Raw genomic sequence first — 23,779 nt, 5'->3', positions numbered from 1 at the left:
CATAACGCTCATAGTGTAATAATAACATGATTCTAAACTAATAGTGTATCACTGTGATATTAATTGGTGTTATTACATTGTTATGATACAGTATTATCGTAAAATATGTTTTGCTATGTGTACATAGTTGCATGTATGATTCCTTTTCACACATAAGTATTCAAACCCAAGGCATGTTTGTCATTTTCAGGAAAATACTTGGCAGACAACTGATACTTCATACTACTACTGAACAAATACACTGGAGATCATCATCTCAATGGACTAATGAAATCCTATACTACAGAGGACAGACCTACACCACCACCTCCCTACAGACAGACACTTCTTTCTAAACCCGCGAGACAGACAGGCCAAGGCCACACAGCCTACTGTACCCAGCAGTATTGTATAGCTTGCATATAGTCTCGTAGACCGTTTTAGGGTGTAATTATTGTATTTGTAAAATGTATTAATTTCAGAACATCTGTATTGCTGCTGCTCTAGATACCCACCCGGGTTTCCCTCTCTAAAGGTACATGCTTCTGCCTCTCTATCCCCCTCTCTAACGTGTGGTGTTCAAACTTAAACACTGCTACAGCTACCTAGCTACTCAACTGCAAAATCACGGTCTCAACCGTGAACCTAACACATAATACACTGTATTTATTTTAGATGCAACAACAAATATGTGGTATTAGGAGAGGATGTATGAAAAGACCATTGGTTTGTGCCATTGAGTGAACTAAGATGAATAGACGCACAATGATGTCACATTCCTCCATTCAGTTTAAGGGAGGGGCTAATTCTTCCCCGTGCTGCTTTTCGCATGCCTCTGATTGGACACGGTTAGACCTACCATAGAATTCTGGGTATTGGAGTTTTTATGCTGTTGGGTTTTTAACAGTTAATGCGTTACACGCTGGCACAGCAGGTTTAAAGGACATTGTTCATTTGGATGGTGACCATTACCACTTTCCTCTCTCTTCTTTGAATGCAGTGATTTAACACCGGGTTCAAACATATATTCTCAACATTTTCCTCAGAAAATATCAGAAAGTCCTGAGTAGTTAGGCGGCTGCAACAATAAATACATTCTTGGTTGCAATATAAAACAAATATAATATGTTTCCCTCAATAAAAAACCTGTACAAAGTCTCATTTTAAATTAATAATATATATCTGAAAGGGCGTTTGGTGTTTTCCTTGTATTGTCAAATAGCTGTTGTTCCTGACACAGCAGTGGTAGACTTACTTCAGAGTACATTACAGCATTCTATTTTTATTTATTGATGATAATGATTTAAAAAGTATGTAAAAAGTATGTGATTCTGTATATGAATAGAATTTGAATCGCAATTTAGAATCCTTGAAGGTATAAATATTCTAATTATCTTTTTTTGCTATTTGTGTAGTTGGGTAACCTGTGTACAGTATAATGTATAAGGTATAATTTTTGAATTTATTTCAGATATATAATTTTTTAACTCAAGTGCATCAGAAGATTTGACTACAGGATATATGCGCGTGGGGGGATAAAATAAAAAACAAGATGAATAGCTACCTGGATGCGTACGTCAGGCAGTATGAAAGCAGTGTTATTTAGAGTTACACTAATAGTTATTACCATGGATAATCAGTCAGGTTTTGACTATGTTATGCTCTGCTCCCATTCACCTCAATGTGTTATTCTGCATCAAACAGCATGAACTCCCCTTCGGATCAAACCAACCAGCGCTTGAATCCATGGCTTTATTTTGCATAATGGTAATGGTCTCTGTGAGATGACATGGTGACGAGGTTTTGGAGGGAGGTTAGATGACCAAAACGCTTTTTGTATTTTATGTGTGTACTCCAGACAGTCCTCTAAAAGATAGAGAAATAAGTGTAATATTTTTTTAAACAACAAAAAAAACATATTGTTTCATGTGAAAAACACTGTGCTGATAATGTTAGGAACTTCCTGAATGCTCTGATATTCAACATAGAGAACAAAATGTGTGTGATGACATTTAACTTAAAAGGTCTCCTCGTGTGGGCATCATAAGTATGTCAGCATACTATCTGAACTTCATGAAGCTACATAGCACCATTTATACGGCTGCCTTAGAACTGCCATAGAAGTGTCTTACATGTCCATTTTGTCTGACCATTTAGTTGGCATTTCTAAGTAAGGCATCAATGAATTGTGTCATGTAGCTCTCTGTATAGCTGTTTAGTGAGTAACACTTTACTTGAACATTATTTTACACACCTAACTATAGTTAACAGAAATTACATTGGTAATGTTATTACTGTTTATGAACTATGTATGATCTCTGGTCGTGCTTATGATGGAGGGAGGGTTCAAGCTAAGTGTTACGGCATGGATAATGTAATGTGTGTCTGCATACAGTTACGGTATAGTGTTAAAGTGAAGTGGTCCACCAACCAATAGACTCGTTGACCTGTTGTCATGTTAACTGTGAGAACTGAAGACCAGAGCAGGGAGTACGTCTGTGTGTGGCGTGCTAAGCTCGACTGCTTTGGGTTCCGCACTGTTTCTCTGTCAAACACATGTGCAAGATGTGTTTGTTCAGACAATGTTAAGATGATCCGATGAGAAACTAAGTTTGCTTCTTTCCAAAACCAATAAAAGTTATGAACTGGACACGTTTTTGGAGCACTCTTTTTGCAACTCACAGCAGAAGTTTTATTAGTCGTAGGTACAGGATACACATGGGATACACTGTCCAACAAAATTCTTACTTACAGGTTCCTCCTCCACAATGCAACAACAATAAGAATTAAAAAAAGATAAGAATACCAACATAAAGTAAATGCCTCAATAGAATATAATAAACATTTTGCATGTTGCTCGATTGCAGTTTATTCTGTATTTCCTCCACCAATTTTGTGTTCTGATGTACAGTGCAACACATCAAGGTTGGCTGTAACAACATTGTCTTAAAGCCTTACTAGGAATACACCCCTTCTGCCATTAAGAAGCTGTTTAGAATTGTGTGCTGTGAGGGAGATGTAACTGTAGTATGATTAGCCTTTAATTCAACATACCATGTGTACTGTACATATATGTTTGTTTCATTTTATATTTGTATGGATATATTTGCTATTTGTGTTATCCAATGCACAGGATACTGAATATGAAATTGTTTAATGTGATGTATCGTACTAATGAAATGTTCTAAACGAATGCAGAATGAACCACCATGTTATGATGTGGGTTTTCTCTGAAATAAAGGAGGCGTATCAATTATGTTTGATCAGTTGTTTTGTATTCAATTATTTTGGTATGCAGTATGAATACAAAGGATTTATCTTCTTTAAATAGCCTTAATGGTCGTGACTGGTCTAGGAAGGATTAGAACAAGTCTACATTTCCTATTCTGCGCTAGTATCACACCAACCCTCACTTTGAATATATTTCCTTTTTTGGCATTCAGATTGTCTTCTCCCAGAGGATGAAAAATGATGTAACATCTTGGCAACACACAGTATTCCAGGTAAGACCTGCCAATCATCTGAGTGGGGAATTCACTGTCTACCTTGTTTTGTATTCTGAGTGGATGACTGTGCTGTGCGGATAGAAGATGACAGATATAGCCTACACTACAGTACACACAGTACAACATTTTACCTGCTCTCTTTGTCGTCTTTTTTGGTACTTGCAGACACTATTGTTTTGTTTTGGTTTATTGGTCATCTCTGTATTTAGGTGCTGTGGCATTGGTAATGTCTGTCTTTTGTCCTGTAGCTGATAGCCTCAACTTGCGGTGTCAGTTAAAGATGGAAATGGTCTTATGGCTATCAGGGTATGCAATGAAAGACTGCAGTATTAAGAGTCAAAAAGATCAAAGCGTTGTAGTAATCCACAGTGGATTAAAATGTCACACTAAGTCATCACGTAACAGCAAAACACATCACATCCCCATGTCAAGCATATGCAAAATATACAGTACGATCAAGATAAGTATTTTCAAGAAGTTACGTGAAAGTCCCTGAATTCAGCTTTGGTTCTTAATAACTCTCTCATCATAGACACATATAACAGAGGCTGGTTTCTTCTTCTGTCTCCATGAAAAACATCTCCAGGAAGTACAGCTCCCTCCCTGCTCAATGTCATCCACACACATCAACACAAGTAAAAGTTTATCTCAAACGCTAATAATATGCACCAAATGCTGTGACAACCGCAAGTTACAACTATCTAAAAAGCTCTATCTAAAAAGCTCTATCTAAAAAGCTCTATCTAAAAGCTCTATCTAAAAGCTCTATCTAAAAGCTCTGTCTAAAAGCTCTATCTAAAAGCTCTGATTTCATAACATCTATTTTGGATTGTTCTGTGCAAGCATTAATGATATATGATACCTCACATTCTGTTTTTCCTGAGCCTTCTACTTGTGTTTATCTACCTGGTAGCACACGGTGGTCAGCATGTTGTTCAGGTCACGACTGCTGAACTCTGACCACAGACTGGTCTTCAGGTCTTCTAGACTGATCGGACTCTTCTCCTCATTGGCCAAACCTGCCCATGACATCACACAACAGGAAGCTCAAGTCATAAAATCATATCACATAATGAAATATGGCATTACAGTCTGATATGAATCTGGAAAGTCATACAGTCACTCATTAATAAAACAGCTTGGAAAGACAGTCAACATAAAAATGCATGTCCAAATCAAAGTTCATTTTCTCCCCCAGTCCTAATTTTGTTCAGAGGATGCTTGGGGGACTGTCTGTGCCTGATATCTTATCAGTAGTCTATGCTCAACAATGTAATTGCTGTACATGGACCTGTCAAATGAGAAAAGCCCCAAATGACTGGAACAGGTTTAGCCTGGTGCTATCAGTCTTGTCCAGTATCTGTGCCGCTATCAAATCAAATAAAAATCTAATCAAATTGTATTAGTCACATGCGCCGAATACAACAGGTGTAGACCTTACAGTGAAATGCTTACTTACAAGCCCTTAACCAACAATGCAGTTTAAAAAAAATTCAGATAAGAATAAGAGATAAAAGTAACAAGTAATTAAAGAGCAACAGTAAGTAACAATATATACGGGGGGGGTGCCAGTACAGAGTCAATGTGCGGGGGCACCGGTTAGTTGAGGTTTTATGTATATGTAGGTAAAGTAATTAAAGTGACTATGCATAGATGACAACAGAAAGTGGCAGTGGTGGAGTGGGGTGGGGGGCAATGCAAATAGTCTGCGTAGCCATTTGACTAGATGTTCAGGAGTCTGATGGCTTGGGGGGTAGAAGATGTTTAGAAGCCTCTAGGACCTAGACTTGGTGCTCCAGTACCGCTTGCCTTGTGGTAGCAGAGAGAACAGTCTATGACTGGGGTGTCTGGAGTCTTTGACAATTTTAGGGCTTTCCTCTGACACCGCCTGGTATAGAGGTCCTCTAATTGGTTCTAATGAGCATGGTTAATATGCTAACTGTTTGCTGTGGTCTGCCCACTGGGAACAGGCTTGCCCTGATATCATCAGCATCATAATCGGATTATAAGAGGTGGGTTCCACTGGGCTATAATGTTCCAGAGAACAGGACTGCATAACAGACCTCCATAACCCAGTCAGAGGAGCAACTGCCTGCCTGACACTGGAGGTTGGCTCTCTGTTGGTTGCTGTGTGTGTATCTGTGTTCGTCCCAACTGGGGTGCTCGCTTGCAAAGACCACCACAGACTGTTTCTCTGGTCTACTTTCTCCTCTTTCTTCTTTTTATATTTCTTTCTTTCTTTCTCTTATTCTGTTTGTGTTCCTCTCTCTCTCTCTCTTCCTCTCTCTACCTCTCTCTCCCCCTTCTGCTCTTTCTCTCTCGCTCTGCCTCTTGCTGAGGCAGTAACACAGTGGACTGGTCTCTGGTTCAAGACGTGCATCTTCCTCCTATTTATACATTTCAGCTCACCTGTTGAAGAGTCAATCAATCTCTCCCTCCCTCCCCTATAACACCCCCTCATTCCGTCCCCACCTCATCTACCCCATCTCTCTCTCTCTCCCCTATACCCCCCATTCCGTCCCCACCTCATCTACCCCATCTCTCCCTCCCCTATAACACCCCCTCATTCCGTCCCCACCTCATCTACCCCATCTCTCTCTCTCTCCCCTATACCCCCCATTCCGTCCCCACCTCATCTACCCCATCTCTCTCTCTCTTTTTTTCACCTCTGGATGGAGGTGAAGCCCAGCACAGGAGTGAACAGGTCCTTCCGCCACAGCTGGATCTAATTGTAATACAAATCATCATCTGTGTTACACATCAGTGCCATCAAATCCATTTTTATTTGTCACATGCGCCGAATACAGTGAAATGCTTACTTACAAGCCCTTAACCAACAACGCAGTTTTAAGAAAATAGAGGAAAATATTTACTAAATAAAATAAAGTAAACATTTTAATAAAAAGTTAAACAATAAAATAACAATAACGAGGATTTATACAGGGGGTACCGGTACCGAGTCAATGTGCGGGGGTACGGGTTAGTCGAGGTAATTTGTACATGTAAGTAGGGGTAAAGTGACTATGCATCATTCTCATTTTAGTGTTCTTTCTAATGTGAAATTACATCATGGCATGACATTAGTTTCCTCACGGGTAGTTTCCTCATGGGTAGTTTCCTCATTAGCTGACAGCAAACACGCTCATTATATTGTTTTGATGAAAGGATATGGCTACACACTTTCACAAGATCTAATTAGGCAAATTCTAGTTCATCTCACTCTCCTCTCAGAAGGATCCACCAATTACTCAATCAGGCTAATCAATGAGGTGCTTTGTTAATTGATTACATCCTGACCTACCGGGCAAAACCCTAGAGACCCGGTGGTTCTTCAGGACAAGGTTTGGAGACCACCTGCCTGAGTCAGTTTTGCCAGGTCTCCCATGGGAAACAGGTCTTCTCACCTCAATGGGACTTCCTGTGTAATTTAAATGAAGATGAAATAGAATAAAAGTTCCAGTATTCTGATTTGATGAAGACCCCTAAATGGGAAGCAAGGGTAGAGATCTAGAGAACAGATAGACTCAGAGAGTGTCACGTCCTGACCAGTAATAGGGGTTATTTGTTATTATAGTTTGGTCAGGACGTGGCAGGGGGTGTTTGTTTTATGTGGTTTGGGCTATGTATTTAGGTAGAGGGGTGTTTGTTTTATGTGGTTCAGGGTGTGTTTTGTGTATGTGTTTAGATAGAGGGGTATTTGATTTATTAGTCCGGGGTTTGTTAGTCATAGTTCTATGTTAGTATATTTCTATGTTCTATCTAGTCTTTTGTATTTCTATGATTAGTTAATTGGGGTTGGACCTTCAATTGGAGGCAGCTGGTTATAGTTGCCTCTGATTGAGGGTCCTATAATTAGGAGTTTGTTTTCATGGGTTTTTTGTGGGAGATTGTTCTTGTTTAGCTGTTTGCCTGACAAGACTGTCAAGTTCGTTTTGTGTACATTTATGTGTTTTCCTTTTTCACCTAAATAAAAAGATGAGTGTACATTTTCCCGCTGCGTCTTGGTCTCTACCCTACGACACCTGTGACAGAATCTCCCACCACAAACGGACCAAGCAGCGGGGTAAGGAGCACGAGGAAGAAGGATGGACATGGGCGGAGATGAGGATGAGCATTTCCAGGGCTATGGAGGAGTTAAGGGAGCCCGAGAGGCAGCCCCAATATTTTTGGGGGGAGGGGCACACGGGTAGTTTGGCTGGGCGAGGATTAAGCCCCAAGCCAAATCCCTGTGCTTTTTTTAGGCAACATATGACTGGACAGGTCCCGTGCTTAGGGGTAATGCGTACTGTGGCGAGGCCAAGTATTTTCAGGCTGGTGTGCGCAGTGCCAGCGCCCCGCATTTGCCAGGGGGAAGTGGGCACTCAGCCAGTACGGGCGGTGCCAGTCCTGCGCTCGAGACCGCCAGTGCGCCTCTACGGTCCAGTGTTTCCCGCTCCTCGCACTAGCCTTGAAGTGTGTGTCTCCAGTCTGATACCTCCAGTACCAGCACCACGCACCAGGCTTCCCGTGCGTCAGCCCAGTCCAACTCGGCCTGTTCCTGCTCCCCACACTAGCCCTGAGGTGCGTGCCCCCAGTCTGATACCTCCCCTACCAGTGCGTCAGCCCAGTACCTCGTCCAGAGTGTCCGGCAACAGTACCTCGTCCAGAGTGTCCGGCAACAGTACCTCGTCCAGAGTGTCCGGCAACAGTACCTCGTCCAGAGTGTCCGGCAACAGTACCTCGTCCAGAGTGTCCGGCAACAGTACCTCGTCCAGAGTGTCCGGCACCGAGTGAGACGGCCTACAGTCCGGCACCGAGTGAGACGGCCTACAGTCCAGAGCTCCCAGAGCCCAGTCCAGGGTCTTCAGTGACTGACCTCAGGCAGAGGTATGCAGTGGGGGTGGTTTGGTCTGGTAGGGGATTAAGGCCTGAGCCTAAGCCACCTCCACTGCAGGAGGTTTGGGGAGGGGGGGTGTAGCACAGGAGCCGTCGGTGACGGCAGCCACCCTCCCTTTAGATTTTGGATTTATTTTTTGGGGGGCAATTTTTGGTTATTTGTGTGAGGTGCATCCGGGGTCTGCACCTTTGGGGGGGGGGGGGTACTGTCACTTCCTGACCAGTAATAGGGGTTATTTGTTATTATAGTTTGGTCAGGACGTGGCAGGGGGTGTTTGTTTCATGTGGTTTGGGCTATGTATTTAGGTAGAGGGGTGTTTGTTTTATGTGGTTCAGGGTGTGTTTTGTGTATGTGTTTAGGTAGAGGGGTATTTGATTTATTAGTCCGGGGTTTGTTAGTCATTGTTCTATGTTAGTATATTTCTATGTTCTATCTAGTCTTTTGTTAATTGGGGTTGGACCTTCAATTGGAGGCAGCTGGTTATTGTTGCCTCTTGAGGGTCCTATAATTAGGAGTTTGTTTTTTGTGGGAGATTGTTCTTGTTTAGCTGTTTGCCTGACAAGACTGTCAAGTTTGTTTTGTGTACATTTGTGTTTTCCTTTTTCATCTAAATAAAAAGATGAGTGTACATTTTCCCGCTGCGTCTTGGTCTCTACCCTACGACACCCATGACAGAGATAGCAGTCATAATGGCATATGATCTGTTTACTACTGTCATGTGACTCCTGTCAGATGTCCACTTTACCAGGTTTTTATGTTTTTCTGCCCATTTGCTCCTGAAGCAGTAGACTCCAGTCCGTATTAGCCTTTTTACCCACATAACAATGACGGTTAACAACACCTACTTTCAAATGTCAGGGAAAGCCCTTGACTACATAATGACAGCCATTAGCGGAGGTATGGGAGGCTGAGTGGGGTGTGCGTGTGTCTGGATCTCGATGCAACAGAAGCTCTTTAGACAGGCTACACTCTTAATACACATGAACACACTCATATACACACACAGCACTGCAGAGTAACAGCATGCTCAAAAACACAGTGCTCTCCATACAGTACACACACAATGACTATCATACAAAACAGGGACGTTGCTGTGGCGATGAGGGCCGGACAGCCAAAGATGCAGGTTTGGGAAGATGAAAAAGAGATGCATGGCATTTCAGCTTTCTGAAAAAAGTATCCTTGGGATGCGTTTCGTGTGTGTCACTCAGAGATCCTCCATTGCTCTTCATCAAAACAAGCTCAAAGACAGCTTTCTTTATGACTGGGTCAACAAGATCAGCAGCAACATAGAATCAGGCAGAACCTCCTTTGAAATGGATATAATCAATTCCAGATATTTCAGCTATTATTCAAGACTGGAACTGGGGAAACTGGGCATTGGGCCAGATGAATATAAAAACAAGACAAAGAAAAATCGGACTGATCTAGATATTGATCTAAACTTTGAGAGACCGTGAGTGACAAGCAGAGACGAAACATGTTTTATGGTAATGAAAAATGATCATGTTCTTTTTCTCAATATAAAAAGAGACAAAGATGCAGTCCTTGGGGACCAAACACTATGGCGACAGACAGCCGATGATGACATAGTGGATGAGGCAGGCTTTAGGGGATACATAGTCCCGGTGTGTCCCTCCACCCATGGCTGGGTCTGTCCCTCTCACAGCTGACTGGCCAGGGTGGAGCCGATGATGTCCTCTAACGCGTCCACCTAAGGGGACAGAGATGAGACAAGATATTTTACCCTCTGTCTGTTTGCTCAGGGAGATAAAAACAGTTAACCAGCCACCCACAGACTGAGGAAACGATGCCTTAATCTGGGCTGAAATTGTCTTTAAATGGTCTGTAATAATCAACCTGAATTTACACAGAATAGTTTGTATGTAAGGCAAAGCACTGAGTGACATACAGTATGTCTTACAGAACAGTGCACACCGCAAAAAGATGAGTCACTGTAAGAACAGCGATGAAGCATTCTGATCAGAAGGTGTATGCAACAACAGACCCTTTCCATGCAACGCAGTTGGCTTATATTCAAACCGGAAAGCTACCACTCTAATCCAGGGGTCTCCAAACCTTTCTAGCACGAGAGCTTGTTTTAGAAAAGGAAACGTTGCAAACCACTCTTTTTTTATTAATCTTTGAAACGGTCACATTATTCTCTTCTACACTGCAACTCATCCCCGGCTCCTTGGTATGCAAGAGATGTGTTTTCTGTAAATATACCTGGTAAAATTAGGGGGGTTGAAAATTCGTCATTGGCTTTGATACTCTGATTGGTTAGAGATGACCCAATCATTGATGACTTGTACAACACCCCTAATTTTGATGTCACCATAAAGACTTCAACGATGGCAGTCTCAGACTGAAGTATGTAGCGAACGATAGAGCAGCGGAAGAATTCAGTTTGAGTCGCAGGCAAACAGACAAGGGCAATATTGCTGGAAATTAATTGGCAGATGTGTTACGTTTGGCTTTTTATACCAATAGTGGCTAACCAGGGGTGGGATAATGTAAGTGTGGCTTTGATTGGATAGTAGCCGTGAGCTTTATGGTTTTGACAGTTTGCAAGGAAGAAACGAAAAAATGCATGTACTTTCATAATTGCTTGGCGAGCTAGTCATAGGTGGGCTGCGCACTACTGGTAGCTTGCGATCGACCTGTTGGAGACCCCTGCCTCACCTGTGTTCCCTCTCCTACGGTGAGGTTCTTGAGCTGGTAGACGCTGACCTGTCCGTCACTGTCCCCCACTAGAATACAGTCTGTCTCAGTAGCAAACAGCAGGGAGGTCAGCTTCACCCCGGGACTGGCCAGGCTCACTATGGTGGGGTCCAGGCTTGGGAGAGGGACAAGGGCATGGTGGAAATGCTGTCTATTGTTTATTCACAGGCCAAGCTCAGAGTAAAGAGTTGAGCTTTATTATTGTAGCTTCATATTTCTGGAAATGCATTAAGAGAAGAAACTACAATATATAGAAAGGGAGAGAAAGAGACAGAGTGAAATCAATTTATTAAGAGAGAGAGTAATAGAAAAGGAAAGAGACAGACAAAGAGAGACTACTCACATGCTGGCTCCCAGGTCCCAGATCTCCACGCGTCCCTCGTTAACGGCCCCAAACACGGTGGCCCACTTGGGGGACCACATGACATCATAGACGGCACTCTGGGTCGAGGTGAAGCCCAGCACGGGAGTGAACAGGTCCTGCCGCCACAGCTGGATCGTCCAATCAGAGGAGCAGCTCAGGAAGACATCTGAGCAGAACGGAGACCATGTGATCCGGTACAGAGGGCCCTGAGAGCAAGGAGAGGTTAGAGCTAGGGTTAGGGTCAGAGTTGAGGCTAGGGTTAGGGTTGAACCTGGATGTGGACATGAAGCTAGGGTTAAGGTTGTTTACGCTAGGGTTAGGGCTCAACCAGATGTGGACATGAAGTTAGGGTTAGGGTTGAACAGGGATTTGGACATGAATCTAGGGTTAGGGTGGTGGTAGAGGCTAGTGTTAGGGTTGAACAGGGATGCAGACATGAAGCTAGGGTTAGGGAATGAATGAATGGCATTGTATTATTCAGTCCAGCAGAGAGCATCTGTACGGCCTGAAGGATCTGTTCATACTTTGTGTGCTATGTAGGTCTCCAGGAACTGTTCATTATAGGAACAGGAACACTTGTGGATGTGGCCCTCCTCTGTACCAGCAAGGTAGATGTTGGAGTCCTAAACACACAGGAATAAGTAACTAAAACAACGCATGTGTAACTATCCTTTATGGAAACTTAAGAACACTCTGGTCGCTCACCGTGGGATGGAAGTCAAAACAGAGCCCCGGCGCCTGCCGTGATATGAGTGCCTCGCTCTTCCTCTCTTTGTCTCCAGCCTGCTTCTTGGCTTTTTCATTCCTCGTCCTCTTCAGCTTCATCAGGTCTGTGTAGGTATGGGTTAGAGCACATACAGTTGAAGTCAGAAGTTTACATACACCTTAGCCAAATACATTTAAACTCAGTTTTCACAATTCCTGACATTTAATCATAGTAAAAATTCACTGTCTTAGGTCAGTTAGGATCACCACTTTATTTTAAGAATGTGAAATGTCAGAATAATAGTAGAGAAAATGATTTATTTCAGCTTTTATTTCTTTCATCACATTCCCAGTGGGTCAGAAGTTTACATACACTCAATTAGTATTTGGTAGCATTGCCTTTAAGTTGTTTAATTGGGTCAAACGTTTTGGGTAGCCTTCCACAAGCTTCCCACAATAAGTTGGGTGAATTTTGGCCCATTCCTCCTGACAGAGCTGGTGTAACTGAGTCAGGTTTGTTGGATCCTTTTTCAGTTCTGCCCACACATTTTCTATAGGATTGAGGTCAGGGCTTTGTGATGACCACTCCAATACCTTGACTTTGTTGTCCTTAGGCCATTTTGCCACAACTTTGGAAGTATGCTTGGGGTCTTTGTCCATTTGGAAGATCCATTTGCAACCAAGCTTTAACTTCCTGACTGATGTCTTGAGATGTTGCTTCAATATATCCACATAACTTTCCCTCCTCGTGAGGCCATCGATTTTGTGAAGTTCACCAGTCCCTCCTGCAGCAAAGCACCCCCACAACATGACGCTGCCACCCCCGTGCTTCATGGTTGGGATGGTGTTCTTTGGCTGGCAAGCCTCCCCCTTTCCTCCAAACAGGTCATTATGGTCATTATGGCCAAACAGTTCTATTTTTGTTTCATCAGACCAGAGGACATTTCTCCAAAAAGTACAATCTTTGTCCCCATGTGCAGTTGCAAACCGTAGTCTGGCTTTTTTATGGCGGTTTTGGAGCAGTGGCTTCTTCCTTACTGAGCAGCCTTTCAGGTTATGTCGATATAGGACTCGTTTTACTGTGGATATAGATGCTTTTGTACCTGTTTCCTCCAGCATCTTCACAAGGTCCTTTGCTGTTGTTCTGGGATTGATTTGCACTTTTCGCACCAAAGTACGTTCATCTCTAGGAGACAGAACGCATCTCCTTCCTGAGCGGTATGACGGCTGCGTGGTCCCATGGTGTTTATACTTGTGTACTATTGTTTGTACAGATGAACGTGGTACCTTCAGGCGTTTGGAAATTAATCCCAAGGATGAACCAGACTACAATTTTTGGGCTGATTTCTTTTGACTTTCCCATGATGTCAAGCAAAGAGGCACTGGGTTTGAAGGTAGGCCTTGAAATACTTTCACATGTACATCTCCAATTGTCTCAAATGATGTCAATAAGCCTATCAGAAGCTTCTAAAGCCATGAAATCATTTTCTGTTGTCATTTCCAAGCTGTTTAAAGGCACAGTTAACTTAGTGTATGTAAACTTCTGACTCATTGGAATTGTGATGCAGTGAATTATAAGTGAAACAATCTGTCTGTAAACAATTGTTGGAAAAATGACTTGCGTCATGCACAAAGTAGATGTCCTAACTGACCTGCCAAAACTACAGTTTGTTAACAAGAAATTTGTGGAGTGGTTGAAAAACTAGTTTTAATGACACCAACCTCAGTGTATGTAAACTTCCGCCTTCAACTGTAACTGTTACGCTTATGACTGGAAGGTTATGGGGGGAAATGTCTGCAAGTGTTGTCTACTGACTGGAAGGTTATGGGGGGAAATGTCTGCAAGTGTTGTCTACTGACTGGAAGGTTATGGGGGGAAATGTCTGCAAGTGTTGTCTGCTGACTGGAAGGTTATGGGGGGAAATGTCTGCAAGTGTTGTCTGCTGACTGGAAGGTTATGGGGGGAAATGTCTGCAAGTGTTGTCTACTGACTGGAAGGTTATGGGGGGAAATGTCTGCAAGTTTTGTCTGCTGACTGGAAGGTTATGGGGGGAAATGTCTGCAAGTGTTGTCTACTGACTGGAAGGTTATGGGGGGAAATGTCTGCAAGTGTTGTCTGCTGACTGGAAGGTTATGGGGGGGAATGTCTGCAAGATTTGTCTGCTGACTGGAAGGTTATGGGGGGAAATGTCTGCAAGTGTTGTCTACTGACTGGAAGGTTATGGGGGGAAATGTCTGCAAGTGTTGTCTACTGACTGGAAGGTTATGGGGGGAAATGTCTGCAAGAGTTGTCTGAAAAAGTGTCTAAAAAAATTTGAAGGATGGGTGGATATTTGGGATACTTGGAGGGGGCATACTAATAGAAAGGTTTCCCAAGACTTTCAGAGATTGAGGTAAAACTGGACCTATGCAGTCGAGGCCTTTCCGCAGGAACCACTTGCTGATCCTGCCGTCTGCAGACACAGAGATGAGTGTCTCTCCCTTGTCCTCCCCTGAGGCACCCCTCTCATGGTCGATCCACCTTACCTGCCACACAGGGCTTGTGTGCTTGTGGGCACAGTCACTACACAGACACACACACACACACACACACAGACACAGACACACACACACACACACACACACACACACACACACACACACACACACACACACACACACACACACACACACACACACACACACACACACACACACACACACGATAAGTGTGCTTCAACTAACACACACGTTGAGGTTCTCCTAGTTTTCCTAGACGCAGTCACTACACAGCTTTCCTGTAGCTCTCACAGATGTAATTTCTACCAGCTTTGTTACATGTCTGTGTGAGATCAGTAGATATTCCAGTGTCCAACGGAGATTACAAATAGTAGACAGTCTGTGACATCACAGCCCAGCTAGTCAGTCATAACAACAACAGACAGATGTTGAGTAACGGGGAGATATGCACAGGAGATACTGTAAAAACAGTAGATATTTGGTGGAAATGCGTCACTCTATTGAATTCACACAAATATATTGCGCTAGTATCTGAGGAACGATGGAACAGCTTGTTAAAAGGCTTGTTATGTGTTTTTGTTGGCTGGCTGGCCTTCCGTTGTTTCCTCTGCATCACGGTAACCATCTCCCTTTCAGTGTAGGTTTCCTGTTGTTTTATTCTTTAAACATAGTCCTTGACATGACCGACTGTGCAATACGTGCATTTCCAAATGAACATGAACAAGTCTCATTTTGAAATGAGAAATAAAATGTTTTTAAATAAGACTTATCCTTGTCTTCATCATTAATGTTTCCAATATTGTTCATCACCTCAATCTTTTGTGATTATCAAAAAAGTTTATATATTACAATTGCTATTATTTTAAATTATAAACGGAACATAGACCTACTCCACTGACTAATTATAAAGGTAAAGCCTATGGGTAAAGCAGAAATGTTTGTGACTGTGAGCTATGCTTTGTAAACCATATAGTGGTCCCCAATTACAAACAGCCATGGGTCGATTTTTCCTTGAGAAGATGGTCGGGGAGTCAGAACATAGTTATAAATAATTTGTACACTGCAAATTGACCGCAAGAATCCCAAACAGATATGGTATTTGACAAAATCATGATAACATTGGGATACGATCACATATCCCTCTGTATTTATGTGTATGAATACATGTGAGCAGATTTCCTAAAATTAAAATCATGTGCAAGCTAATTTCCTGGTAATATTACAGTATTTTATCTTCAAGAACAAAAATTATAACATTTATTTTATTAATTTTCTTTTGCTTAGAAAACTTGGTGGGGAACCCTGTCATATAGCCTGTTTGTCTGCCAGTATACAGTGCCACCTGGTGTCTATGAGAAATAAGACATGTCGATTTGGTTGTCTCTCTCTCTCTCTGAGGAAACACAGACCCACCTGCTGTCGATGACGGGTGTCTTCTCTCTGCTCTTGACATTGTAGGTGGCTATGCTGCCATCATGCATCCCCACTGCTAGCTGGCTGGCATTGCTTGCTGAAAAGTCCAAAGTAGTCACTCCACTCTCACAGGTAAAGACCCTCTCAGGCCACTGTAGATACAAGATACAAAACCCATTAGCTTAGTCACTAGAGAACTATTCTCTAACCTGGCACTGGTACAGTAGCCTGGTTTCAGATCTGTTTGTGCTGCCTTGCCAAATGTTTGGCATGATAAAGTCCATAGGAGTATACAGCACACATAGATCTGGGACCAGGCTACATGTACAGCACAATTTCAGAAACGAATGGTATGAACTGAAATACAGAAGAAAACAGAAATGCGAGAAGTGTCAGTTACCGTGGGGTTCTTCAGAGACCAGCAGCAGATCAGGCCTGATTTCTGGTCTTTGAAGTCAAACTGTCCATACCCCACTGCAAGAAGGTCCTGGAGAAGGAAATAACATGGAGAGTTTATTTGTTAAAAAAATATTACACAAACAAAAGACAAATAAATAAGTGAATAAAGATAGAATCATACGGCGTTCCTCTTGTTCCAGGCCATACTGCTGACGTTGTGTCCTGAAGTCAGCTCACAGCTGAAGGACCAGAGGCGCTCCAGTGCCGGGGTCAGAGTGCTCTCCTCATCCAGGGAACTCTCCTCTCTCCTGCTCACCACCGTGGGCACAACCTTGGGCACACTGTCAGGATCTGGACATCCAACAAACATGGTTGTTAATAAGAAATGAGGCATTCAATACGTAACATTACTAAATATCAATTCAAGTTGATAAAAATATGATCCGAACCTGATGAAGACCTAAGGGTTAAAACGTTGCGGCTAATAAACCAGATGGGGACATAGATTACAGTGTACTGTTTGCCTGCAAACGTCACCAAAAAAAACCACTACCCACTGGGCAAAAACTGGTTAAATCAACGTTGTTTCCACATAATTAAAAAAATATATATGTTATGTGATGATGTTGAATCAAAGTGGAAAACTGATTGGATTTGCATAAAGTCCTCAACTTAACCTAAATCCAAATGTCATGGTGTTGATTTCACGTTGAATTCACGTTAGTTGACAACTCAAAAATAGACGTCTGTGCCCAGTGGGTAGAGACGCATGTATCAGTAATAACCATACCTTCCAATGTGGGGAGCTGTCTGTATGCAGCCAGCTTCGGCTGGTAGATGTTCTCCAGAATGATCCTTTCCATCACGAACAGATCCTGCTGGAACTTCTCTGACTGCAGAATCAGTTCCGGGTCCGGTTCATCTTCAGACGGGACCACGAAAGGCTCTATCTCGATCCGCGAGCTAGAGGCACTCGCTGGAATAGAAAGACGCCTGTTAATATCACACATCATCATGAAATAAACTGTACATAAATAAGAAATTCTAAAACTGCTGCAGGATCATAATCATAAAGATCCCTTTGTCCTCTAATATGGTTATATTCTATTAATGACAGTTACTGTACCTATGCTAGTGGTGCTGATGACAGACATGGTTCTCTCGGGGGCTCTGGTGGGGTCCAGTCTGTGGTTGGAGACAATCTCAGGGATGCTGGCCTTGTCTGTGTCTGGGGACAAGGCAGCCTCCCCCAGCCCTGCGCTGTGGAATGAGTCATACATATCCCAGGTGGTGGCTGTGGTGGCTACAAAGAGAGCAAAGGAGACAATTGCTATTTGTAACAACAGGCATAGAGGCCAGAGGCACACTGGGCACACACTGGTTGAATCAATGTTGTTGCCACGTCATTTCAATGAAATTACATTGAACCAACGTGGAATAGAAGTTGAATTGACATCAGTGCACAGTGGGGGGTGCTTAACAAGCGAAAGGCTGACTGAGAAGGCTGTGCTTGGGTGAGAGGTGAGATAAGAACAACAGACAAGAGTGCTCTCATATCTCATAGCAAGGATGAAGTGCATCCTAACCTGCATCCACCATGGTGATGGCCTCACTCTGGACCTCCTTGGTCTTGGGTGCTCCGTTGAACGTCTGCATGGAACGCTCCACGTACTTATCATTCCCCATTCTGTTCTTACACAGCTCCATGTACAGATTGTTTCTCTCTCTTCCGGCAGAGGGTGATTGACAGAACACAAGTTGCATAAAAATGTATATAAACTACATAGCAAGCAAGGAACTGCATTATGAGGTACTGAGGCCTGAGCCTGGAATCTACATCATTTGGATCTACATATGAGCTATTTCATTCTGAATCTGGAAAAGGTGATTGCTTACTTGACAGATTCAGCTTCCTCAGAGTCCACAGACACAGAGACGGCTGGCATGTGCAGTAGCCAGAGGGTCTCTGACTCGATGAGGTACCGATCCACCACGTCGTCCAACATCTCCTCCTTTATCAACTCTTTCACCTCTTCCCTCCTGACCTGGACATCTGACAGGACAGAAATATACATCAACAACATAAATAAAAGCATCCAGGTTATAAAAATGTTACATTTTGGGGTAACTTTACATCCCTGGATTTTTCAGATTACATATACTTGCAATCAAGTTGCAATTAAAGTGCTGTCTGATTACACAATGAATGTTTTGCATACTCCTGTAACATCATTAGTAAATGAAAGGAGAGTGAAATGATTGTCAACCTGAGAGACTGATGGAGATGTCCCTTTTGGAGGATGGGTCCTCAATCTCTTCATTCATCGACTCCATCGTGGACTGGCTCCCTCTCGACACTGTGCTGCTTCCAAACACTGACCTGACATACGACAGGCAGCATTACTCTGTCATAATCACCAGTCATATTACTTAAAAATGTTTACAAGACAACTAAAGTGTGAGATTAAGGTACTCAAAGCAGTACATAGTCCAATGACCATAAAGTTATGCACATTGTCTTCTAAATAATGTTTCTTTTAAAAAGTGAATATTCTGAGAGTGTGTTACCTGGTAAAGGGCCCAGCGAAGCTAGCGTTGGTTGTTGTCTGGTATGCCGTAGAGTAGAAGTCTGACATGGTGCCACCAGAGGTGTCACTGGCAAAGATCTTACTGTGTTTAGACATCACTGCTGCAGGGTCCGGCTGGTAGAGAGGCTGTGGGGTGACGTCCTTGCCACTTTCGTCAAAGACCTGTGAGAGGGATGTAACTTTTTAACTGATGCACAGTAATTGTTATTGCAATGTCAAATCAAATCAAAATGTATTGGTCACGTACACAGATTTGTAGGTGCAGTGAAACGCTTGTGTTTATACTAGCTCCAACAGTGCAGTAATACATAGCAATAAAAAAAAATCTATACACACATAATCCAGAAGAAAGTGGGTGAAACAGTATGTAAACATAAAGTGACCAGTGTTCAATGACTCTATGTACATAGGGCAGCAGTCTCTAAGGTGCAGGTAGAGAACCGGGTGGTAGCTGGCTAGAACAGTGTCTAAGGTTCAGGGCAGGGTATTGGGTGGAGGCCGGCTAGAGATAACTGCAAACCAGTATGGCCTGAAGATAGAAGCTGTTTAGCAGTCTCTCGGTCCCAGCTATGATTTGAGAACAAGGATACCTAAATTCTATCAGCATATTGATTGCACGACACGCAGGGCTAATACTCCCGACGACTGCTACTCTAACTTCCGCGATGCATACAAAGCCCTCCCCCGCCCTCCCTACAGCAAATCCGACCACGATGCCATCTTGCTCGTACCGTCTTATAGGCAGAAACTCAAACAGGATGTACCTGTGACGAGAACAATTCATCGCTGGTCTGACCAATCGGAAGCCACGCTTCAAGATTGTTTTGATCATGCGGACTGGAACATGTTCCGGTCAGCCTCAGAGAACAACATTGACCTATACGCTGACTCGGTGTGTGCGTTTATAAAGAAGTGCATTGGAGATGTTGTACCCACTGTGACTATTAAAACCTACCCTAACCAGAAACCGTGGACGGATGGCGGCATTCGCACAAAACTGAAAGCGCGATCCACCGTATTTAACCATGGAAAGAGGTCTGGGAGTATGTCTGAATATAAACAGCGTAGTTATTCCCTCCGCAAGGCAATCAAACAAGCGAAATGCCGGTACAGGGACAAGGTGGAGTCGCAATTCAATGGCTCAGACACGAGACATATGTGGCAGGGTCGACAGGAAATTACGGACTACAAAAACAAAAACAGCCACGTCACGGACACCAACGTCACGCTTCCAGACAAACTAAACACCTTCTTTGCCTGCTTTGAGGATAATACAGTGCCACCATCGCGGCTCGCTAACAAAGACTGCACCCCCTCCCCTCTCCTTCTCCATGGTTGACGTGAGTAAAACATTTAAACATGTTAACCCTCACAAGGCTGCTGGCTCAGATGCATCCCTAGTCTGTTGTTCCCACATGCTTCAAGATGGCTACCTACCATTGTTCCTGTACCCAAGAAGGCAAAGATAACTGAACTAAATGAATATCGGTACAGGGTCAGTCATTTAGCACTCACTTCTGTTATCTTGAAGTGCTTTGAGAGACTAGTCAAGGATCATATCACCTCCACCTTACCAGCCACCTTAGACCCCCTTCAGTTTGCATACCGCCCCAACAGGTCCACAGATGACGCAATCGCCATCACACTGCACACGGCCTTATCCCATCTGGACAAAAATAATACCTATGTAAGAATGCTGTTCATTGACTATAGCTCAGCATTCAACACCATAGTACCCTCCAAGCTCATCATCAAGCTGGAGGCCCTGGGTCTCAACCCCACCCTGTGCAACTGTGACCTGGACTTTCTGATGGGCCGCCCCCAGGTGGTGATGGTAGGAAACAAGATCTCCACTTCGCTGACCCTCAACATTGGGGCCCCACAAGGGTGTGTGCTCAGCCCTTTCCTGTACTCCTTGATCACTCACGACTGCGTGGCCATGCACGCCTCCAACTCAATCATCAAGTTTGCAGACGACACAACAGTTGTGGGCTTGATCACCAACAACGACGAGACAGCCTACAGGGAGGAGGTGAGGGGACTCGGAGTGTGGCGTCAGGAAAACAACCTCTCACTCAACGTCAACAAAACAAAGGAGATGATCGTGGACTTCAGGAAACAGCAGAGGGAGCACCCCCCTATCCACATCGAAGGGCCAGCAGTGGAGAAATTGTAAAGTTTTATGTTCCTGGGCGTTCACATCACAGACAAACTGAAATGGTCCACCCACACAGACAGTGTGGCGAAGAAGGGGCAACAGCGACTTCAACCTCAGGAGGCTGAAGAAATTTGGTTGTCACCTAAAACCCTGACAAACTTTTACAGATGCACAATCGAGAGCATACTGTCAGTCTGTATCACAGCCTGGTACGGCAACTGCACTGCCCTCAACCGCAAGGCTCCCCAGAGGGTGGTGCGGTCTGCACAACACATCACCGGGGGCAAACTACCTGTCCTCCATGACACCTACAGCACCCGATGTCACAGGAAGGCCAAAAAGATCATCAAGGACAACATCCACCCGAGCCATTGCCTGTTCACACCGCTATCATCCAGAAGGCGAGGTCAATACAGGTGCATCAAAGCTGGGACCGAGATATTGAAAAACAGTTTCTATGTCAAGGCCATCAAACTGTTAAACAGCAATCACTAACTCAGAGAGGCTGCTGCCTACATTGAGACCCAATCACTGGACACTTTAATAAATGATTCACTAGTCACTTTAAACAATGCCACTTTAAATAATGCCACTTTAAAAATGTTTACATATCTTACATTACTCATATCACATGTATATACTGTATTTTATACCTTCTATTGCACCTTGCCTATGCCGCTCGGCCATCGCTCATCCATATACTTATACGTAAATATTCTCATTCACCCCTTTAGATTTGTGCGTATTAGGTAGTTGTTGGGGAATTGTTAGATTACTTGTTATTACTTGATTACTAGATATTACTGCACTGTCAGAACTAGAAGCACAAGCATTTCGCTACAGTCGCATTAACATCTGCTAACCATGTGTATGTGACCAATAAAATGTGATTTAATTTGATGATGCACCTATACTGTCTCCGGATTCTAGATGGTAGTGGGGTGAACAGGCCGTGGCTTGGGAGGCTGAGGTCCTTGATGATCTTCTTGGCCTTCCTGTGACACCGGGTGCTGTAGATGTGGGGCTCCTGAGTGGCACAGGGGTCTAAGGCACTGCATCTCAGTGCTAGAGGCGTCACTACAGACCCACATCGATTCCAGGCTATATCACAAACGGCCGTGATTCAGAGTCCCATTGGGCGGCGCACAATTGGCCCAGCGTCGTCCGGGTTAGGGTTTGTTCTGGGGTAGGCCGTGATTGTAAATAAGAATTTGTTCTTAACTGACTTGCCTAGTTACATAAAGGTTAAATAAAATGTAAATAAATATCCTGGAGGGCAGGCAGTGTGCCACTGGTGATGCATTTGGCTGACCGCACCAGCCTCTGGAGAGCCCTGTGGTTGTGAACGGTGCAATTGCCATACCAGGTGGTGATACAGCCTGACCAGATGCTGTCAATGGTGCATCTGTAGAAGTTAGTGAGGGTCTTAGGGGCCAAGCCAAATTTCTTCAGCCTCCTGAGGCACTGTTGCACCTACTTCACCACACCGTCTGTGTGAAGGGACCATGTCAGGTTGTCAGTGATGTGCACGCCGAGGAACTTCTGACCTCCACGGCGGCCCCACGATCAGCTCCTTAGTTTTATTGACATTGAGGGAGAGGTTATTTTGCTGGCACCACTCCAGGGCTCTCACCTCCTCCCTGTAGGCGGTCTCATCATTGTTGGTAATCAGGCCTACCACTGTACTGTTGTGTCGTCAGCAAACTTGACAATTGAGTTGGAGCCGTGCACAGCAACGCAGTCATGGGTGAACAGGGAGTACAGGAGGAAGCTGAGCCTGCAATGTATCAAAGAAGACGTGTCAATAAAGGGCTGTACCTGAACTGTGTGTTTTGGTGTTTGAACAGAGCTTTTATCCAAGATTTTACTGTCAGCAGCCAAACTGAAACTTTTCCGGCTCACTGAGGCATTGATACTCCGAGCATATGTTGAGCTGTGGTTGACCCGGAGTACGCCTGATGTTGAGACATTCATTACCCGGGAAGATCTGTAAGACAGTAAAAGCATTTTGTCTACTGGTCAGAACACATCAAGTTAGACCCTATCTACTAGCTTAAATTGTAAAAAATGAATAAATAAATGAGATCACACTGATTTATTACACAGTAACATGTGATTTAATAGGGCAAAGGATATGGTGAAATGACAGGGTGTTAAATGCCTTGGAGAGCATAGCCTAGGAGTAAAAGTGCTGATAACAGTCTACATACAGTAGCTAGCTAGCATCACCTGCCATTTCCATTAGCATGTTAGCTTGACAGGTTAGCTTTTAGGGTAACTAGCTAGCTAGCAACTTACGGTGTAACTTTTAGAGTGGGTTTCTTCAGTTTTGCTCTGGTGGTTGACATTTTTGGTGGTCTTATGTTGTCGTTAGTACAAAGGCAATAGTGGTGTTTACTAATCGGTTTATGACTTCGTTACATATTCGAGGCAGCAAGAAAGCTAGCTAACTAACTTCACGTTTCACAGTTTCTTGTTTCATATTACTATAGCAACATACTCCTCCCATAAGACGGATAAGATTCTGATTGGTCAGGAAAATTTACAAACGACCCGTTAGTGTATAGA

General features: G+C 43.6%; 2 protein-coding genes across 2 annotated transcripts in view; one reads left to right on the top strand and one right to left on the bottom strand.

Moving 5' to 3' along the window:
* sgip1a (SH3GL interacting endocytic adaptor 1a) overlaps positions 1–3,242 on the top strand; it is a 39,388-nt gene extending 36,146 nt beyond the window's left edge. Inside the window, exon 24 of the mRNA XM_082956605.1 lies at positions 191–3,242. Coding sequence (XP_082812731.1) covers positions 191–213 — 23 coding nt within the window. The 3' untranslated portion in view covers positions 214–3,242. The remainder of the gene's footprint in view (positions 1–190) is intronic.
* A 5,309-nt stretch (positions 3,243–8,551) lies between these two features.
* On the bottom strand, positions 8,552–23,778 carry dnai4 (dynein axonemal intermediate chain 4). Its single transcript, XM_014123380.3, has 17 exons — positions 23,510–23,778; positions 23,030–23,198; positions 19,034–19,215; positions 18,733–18,845; positions 18,362–18,518; positions 18,052–18,191; positions 17,592–17,768; positions 17,256–17,441; positions 16,647–16,816; positions 16,467–16,553; positions 16,067–16,218; positions 14,560–14,717; positions 12,155–12,279; positions 11,974–12,072; positions 11,429–11,655; positions 11,047–11,200; positions 8,552–10,075 (listed from the first exon to the last, which is right to left on the bottom strand). The coding sequence occupies exons 1-17, from the start codon at positions 23,557–23,559 to the stop codon at positions 10,025–10,027; spliced, it is 2,397 nt and encodes a 798-aa protein (XP_013978855.1). The 5' UTR covers positions 23,560–23,778; the 3' UTR covers positions 8,552–10,024.
* Position 23,779: the final 1 nt, after the last annotated feature.

The sequence above is a fragment of the Salmo salar genome, chromosome 10 (assembly GCF_965601325.2).
Source record: "Salmo salar chromosome 10, fSalSal1, whole genome shotgun sequence".
Lineage (NCBI taxonomy): Eukaryota > Metazoa > Chordata > Actinopteri > Salmoniformes > Salmonidae > Salmo > Salmo salar.
Note: the sequence above shows the minus strand (reverse complement) of the source record. Positions and strands in the feature narration are given on the sequence as shown.

Coding starts and splice junctions, on each gene's coding strand:
- dnai4 (XM_014123380.3), bottom strand. CDS start 23,559: ATGTCAACCACCAGAGCAAAACTGAAGAAACCCACTCTAAAAGTTACA. Junction 23,199..23,509: donor CCCACTCTAAAAGTTACACC/GTAAGTTGCTAG, acceptor ACTGTCTTACAG/ATCTTCCCGGGTAATGAATG. Junction 16,219..16,466: donor GGTCTCTGAAGAACCCCACG/GTAACTGACACT, acceptor TTGTATCTACAG/TGGCCTGAGAGGGTCTTTAC.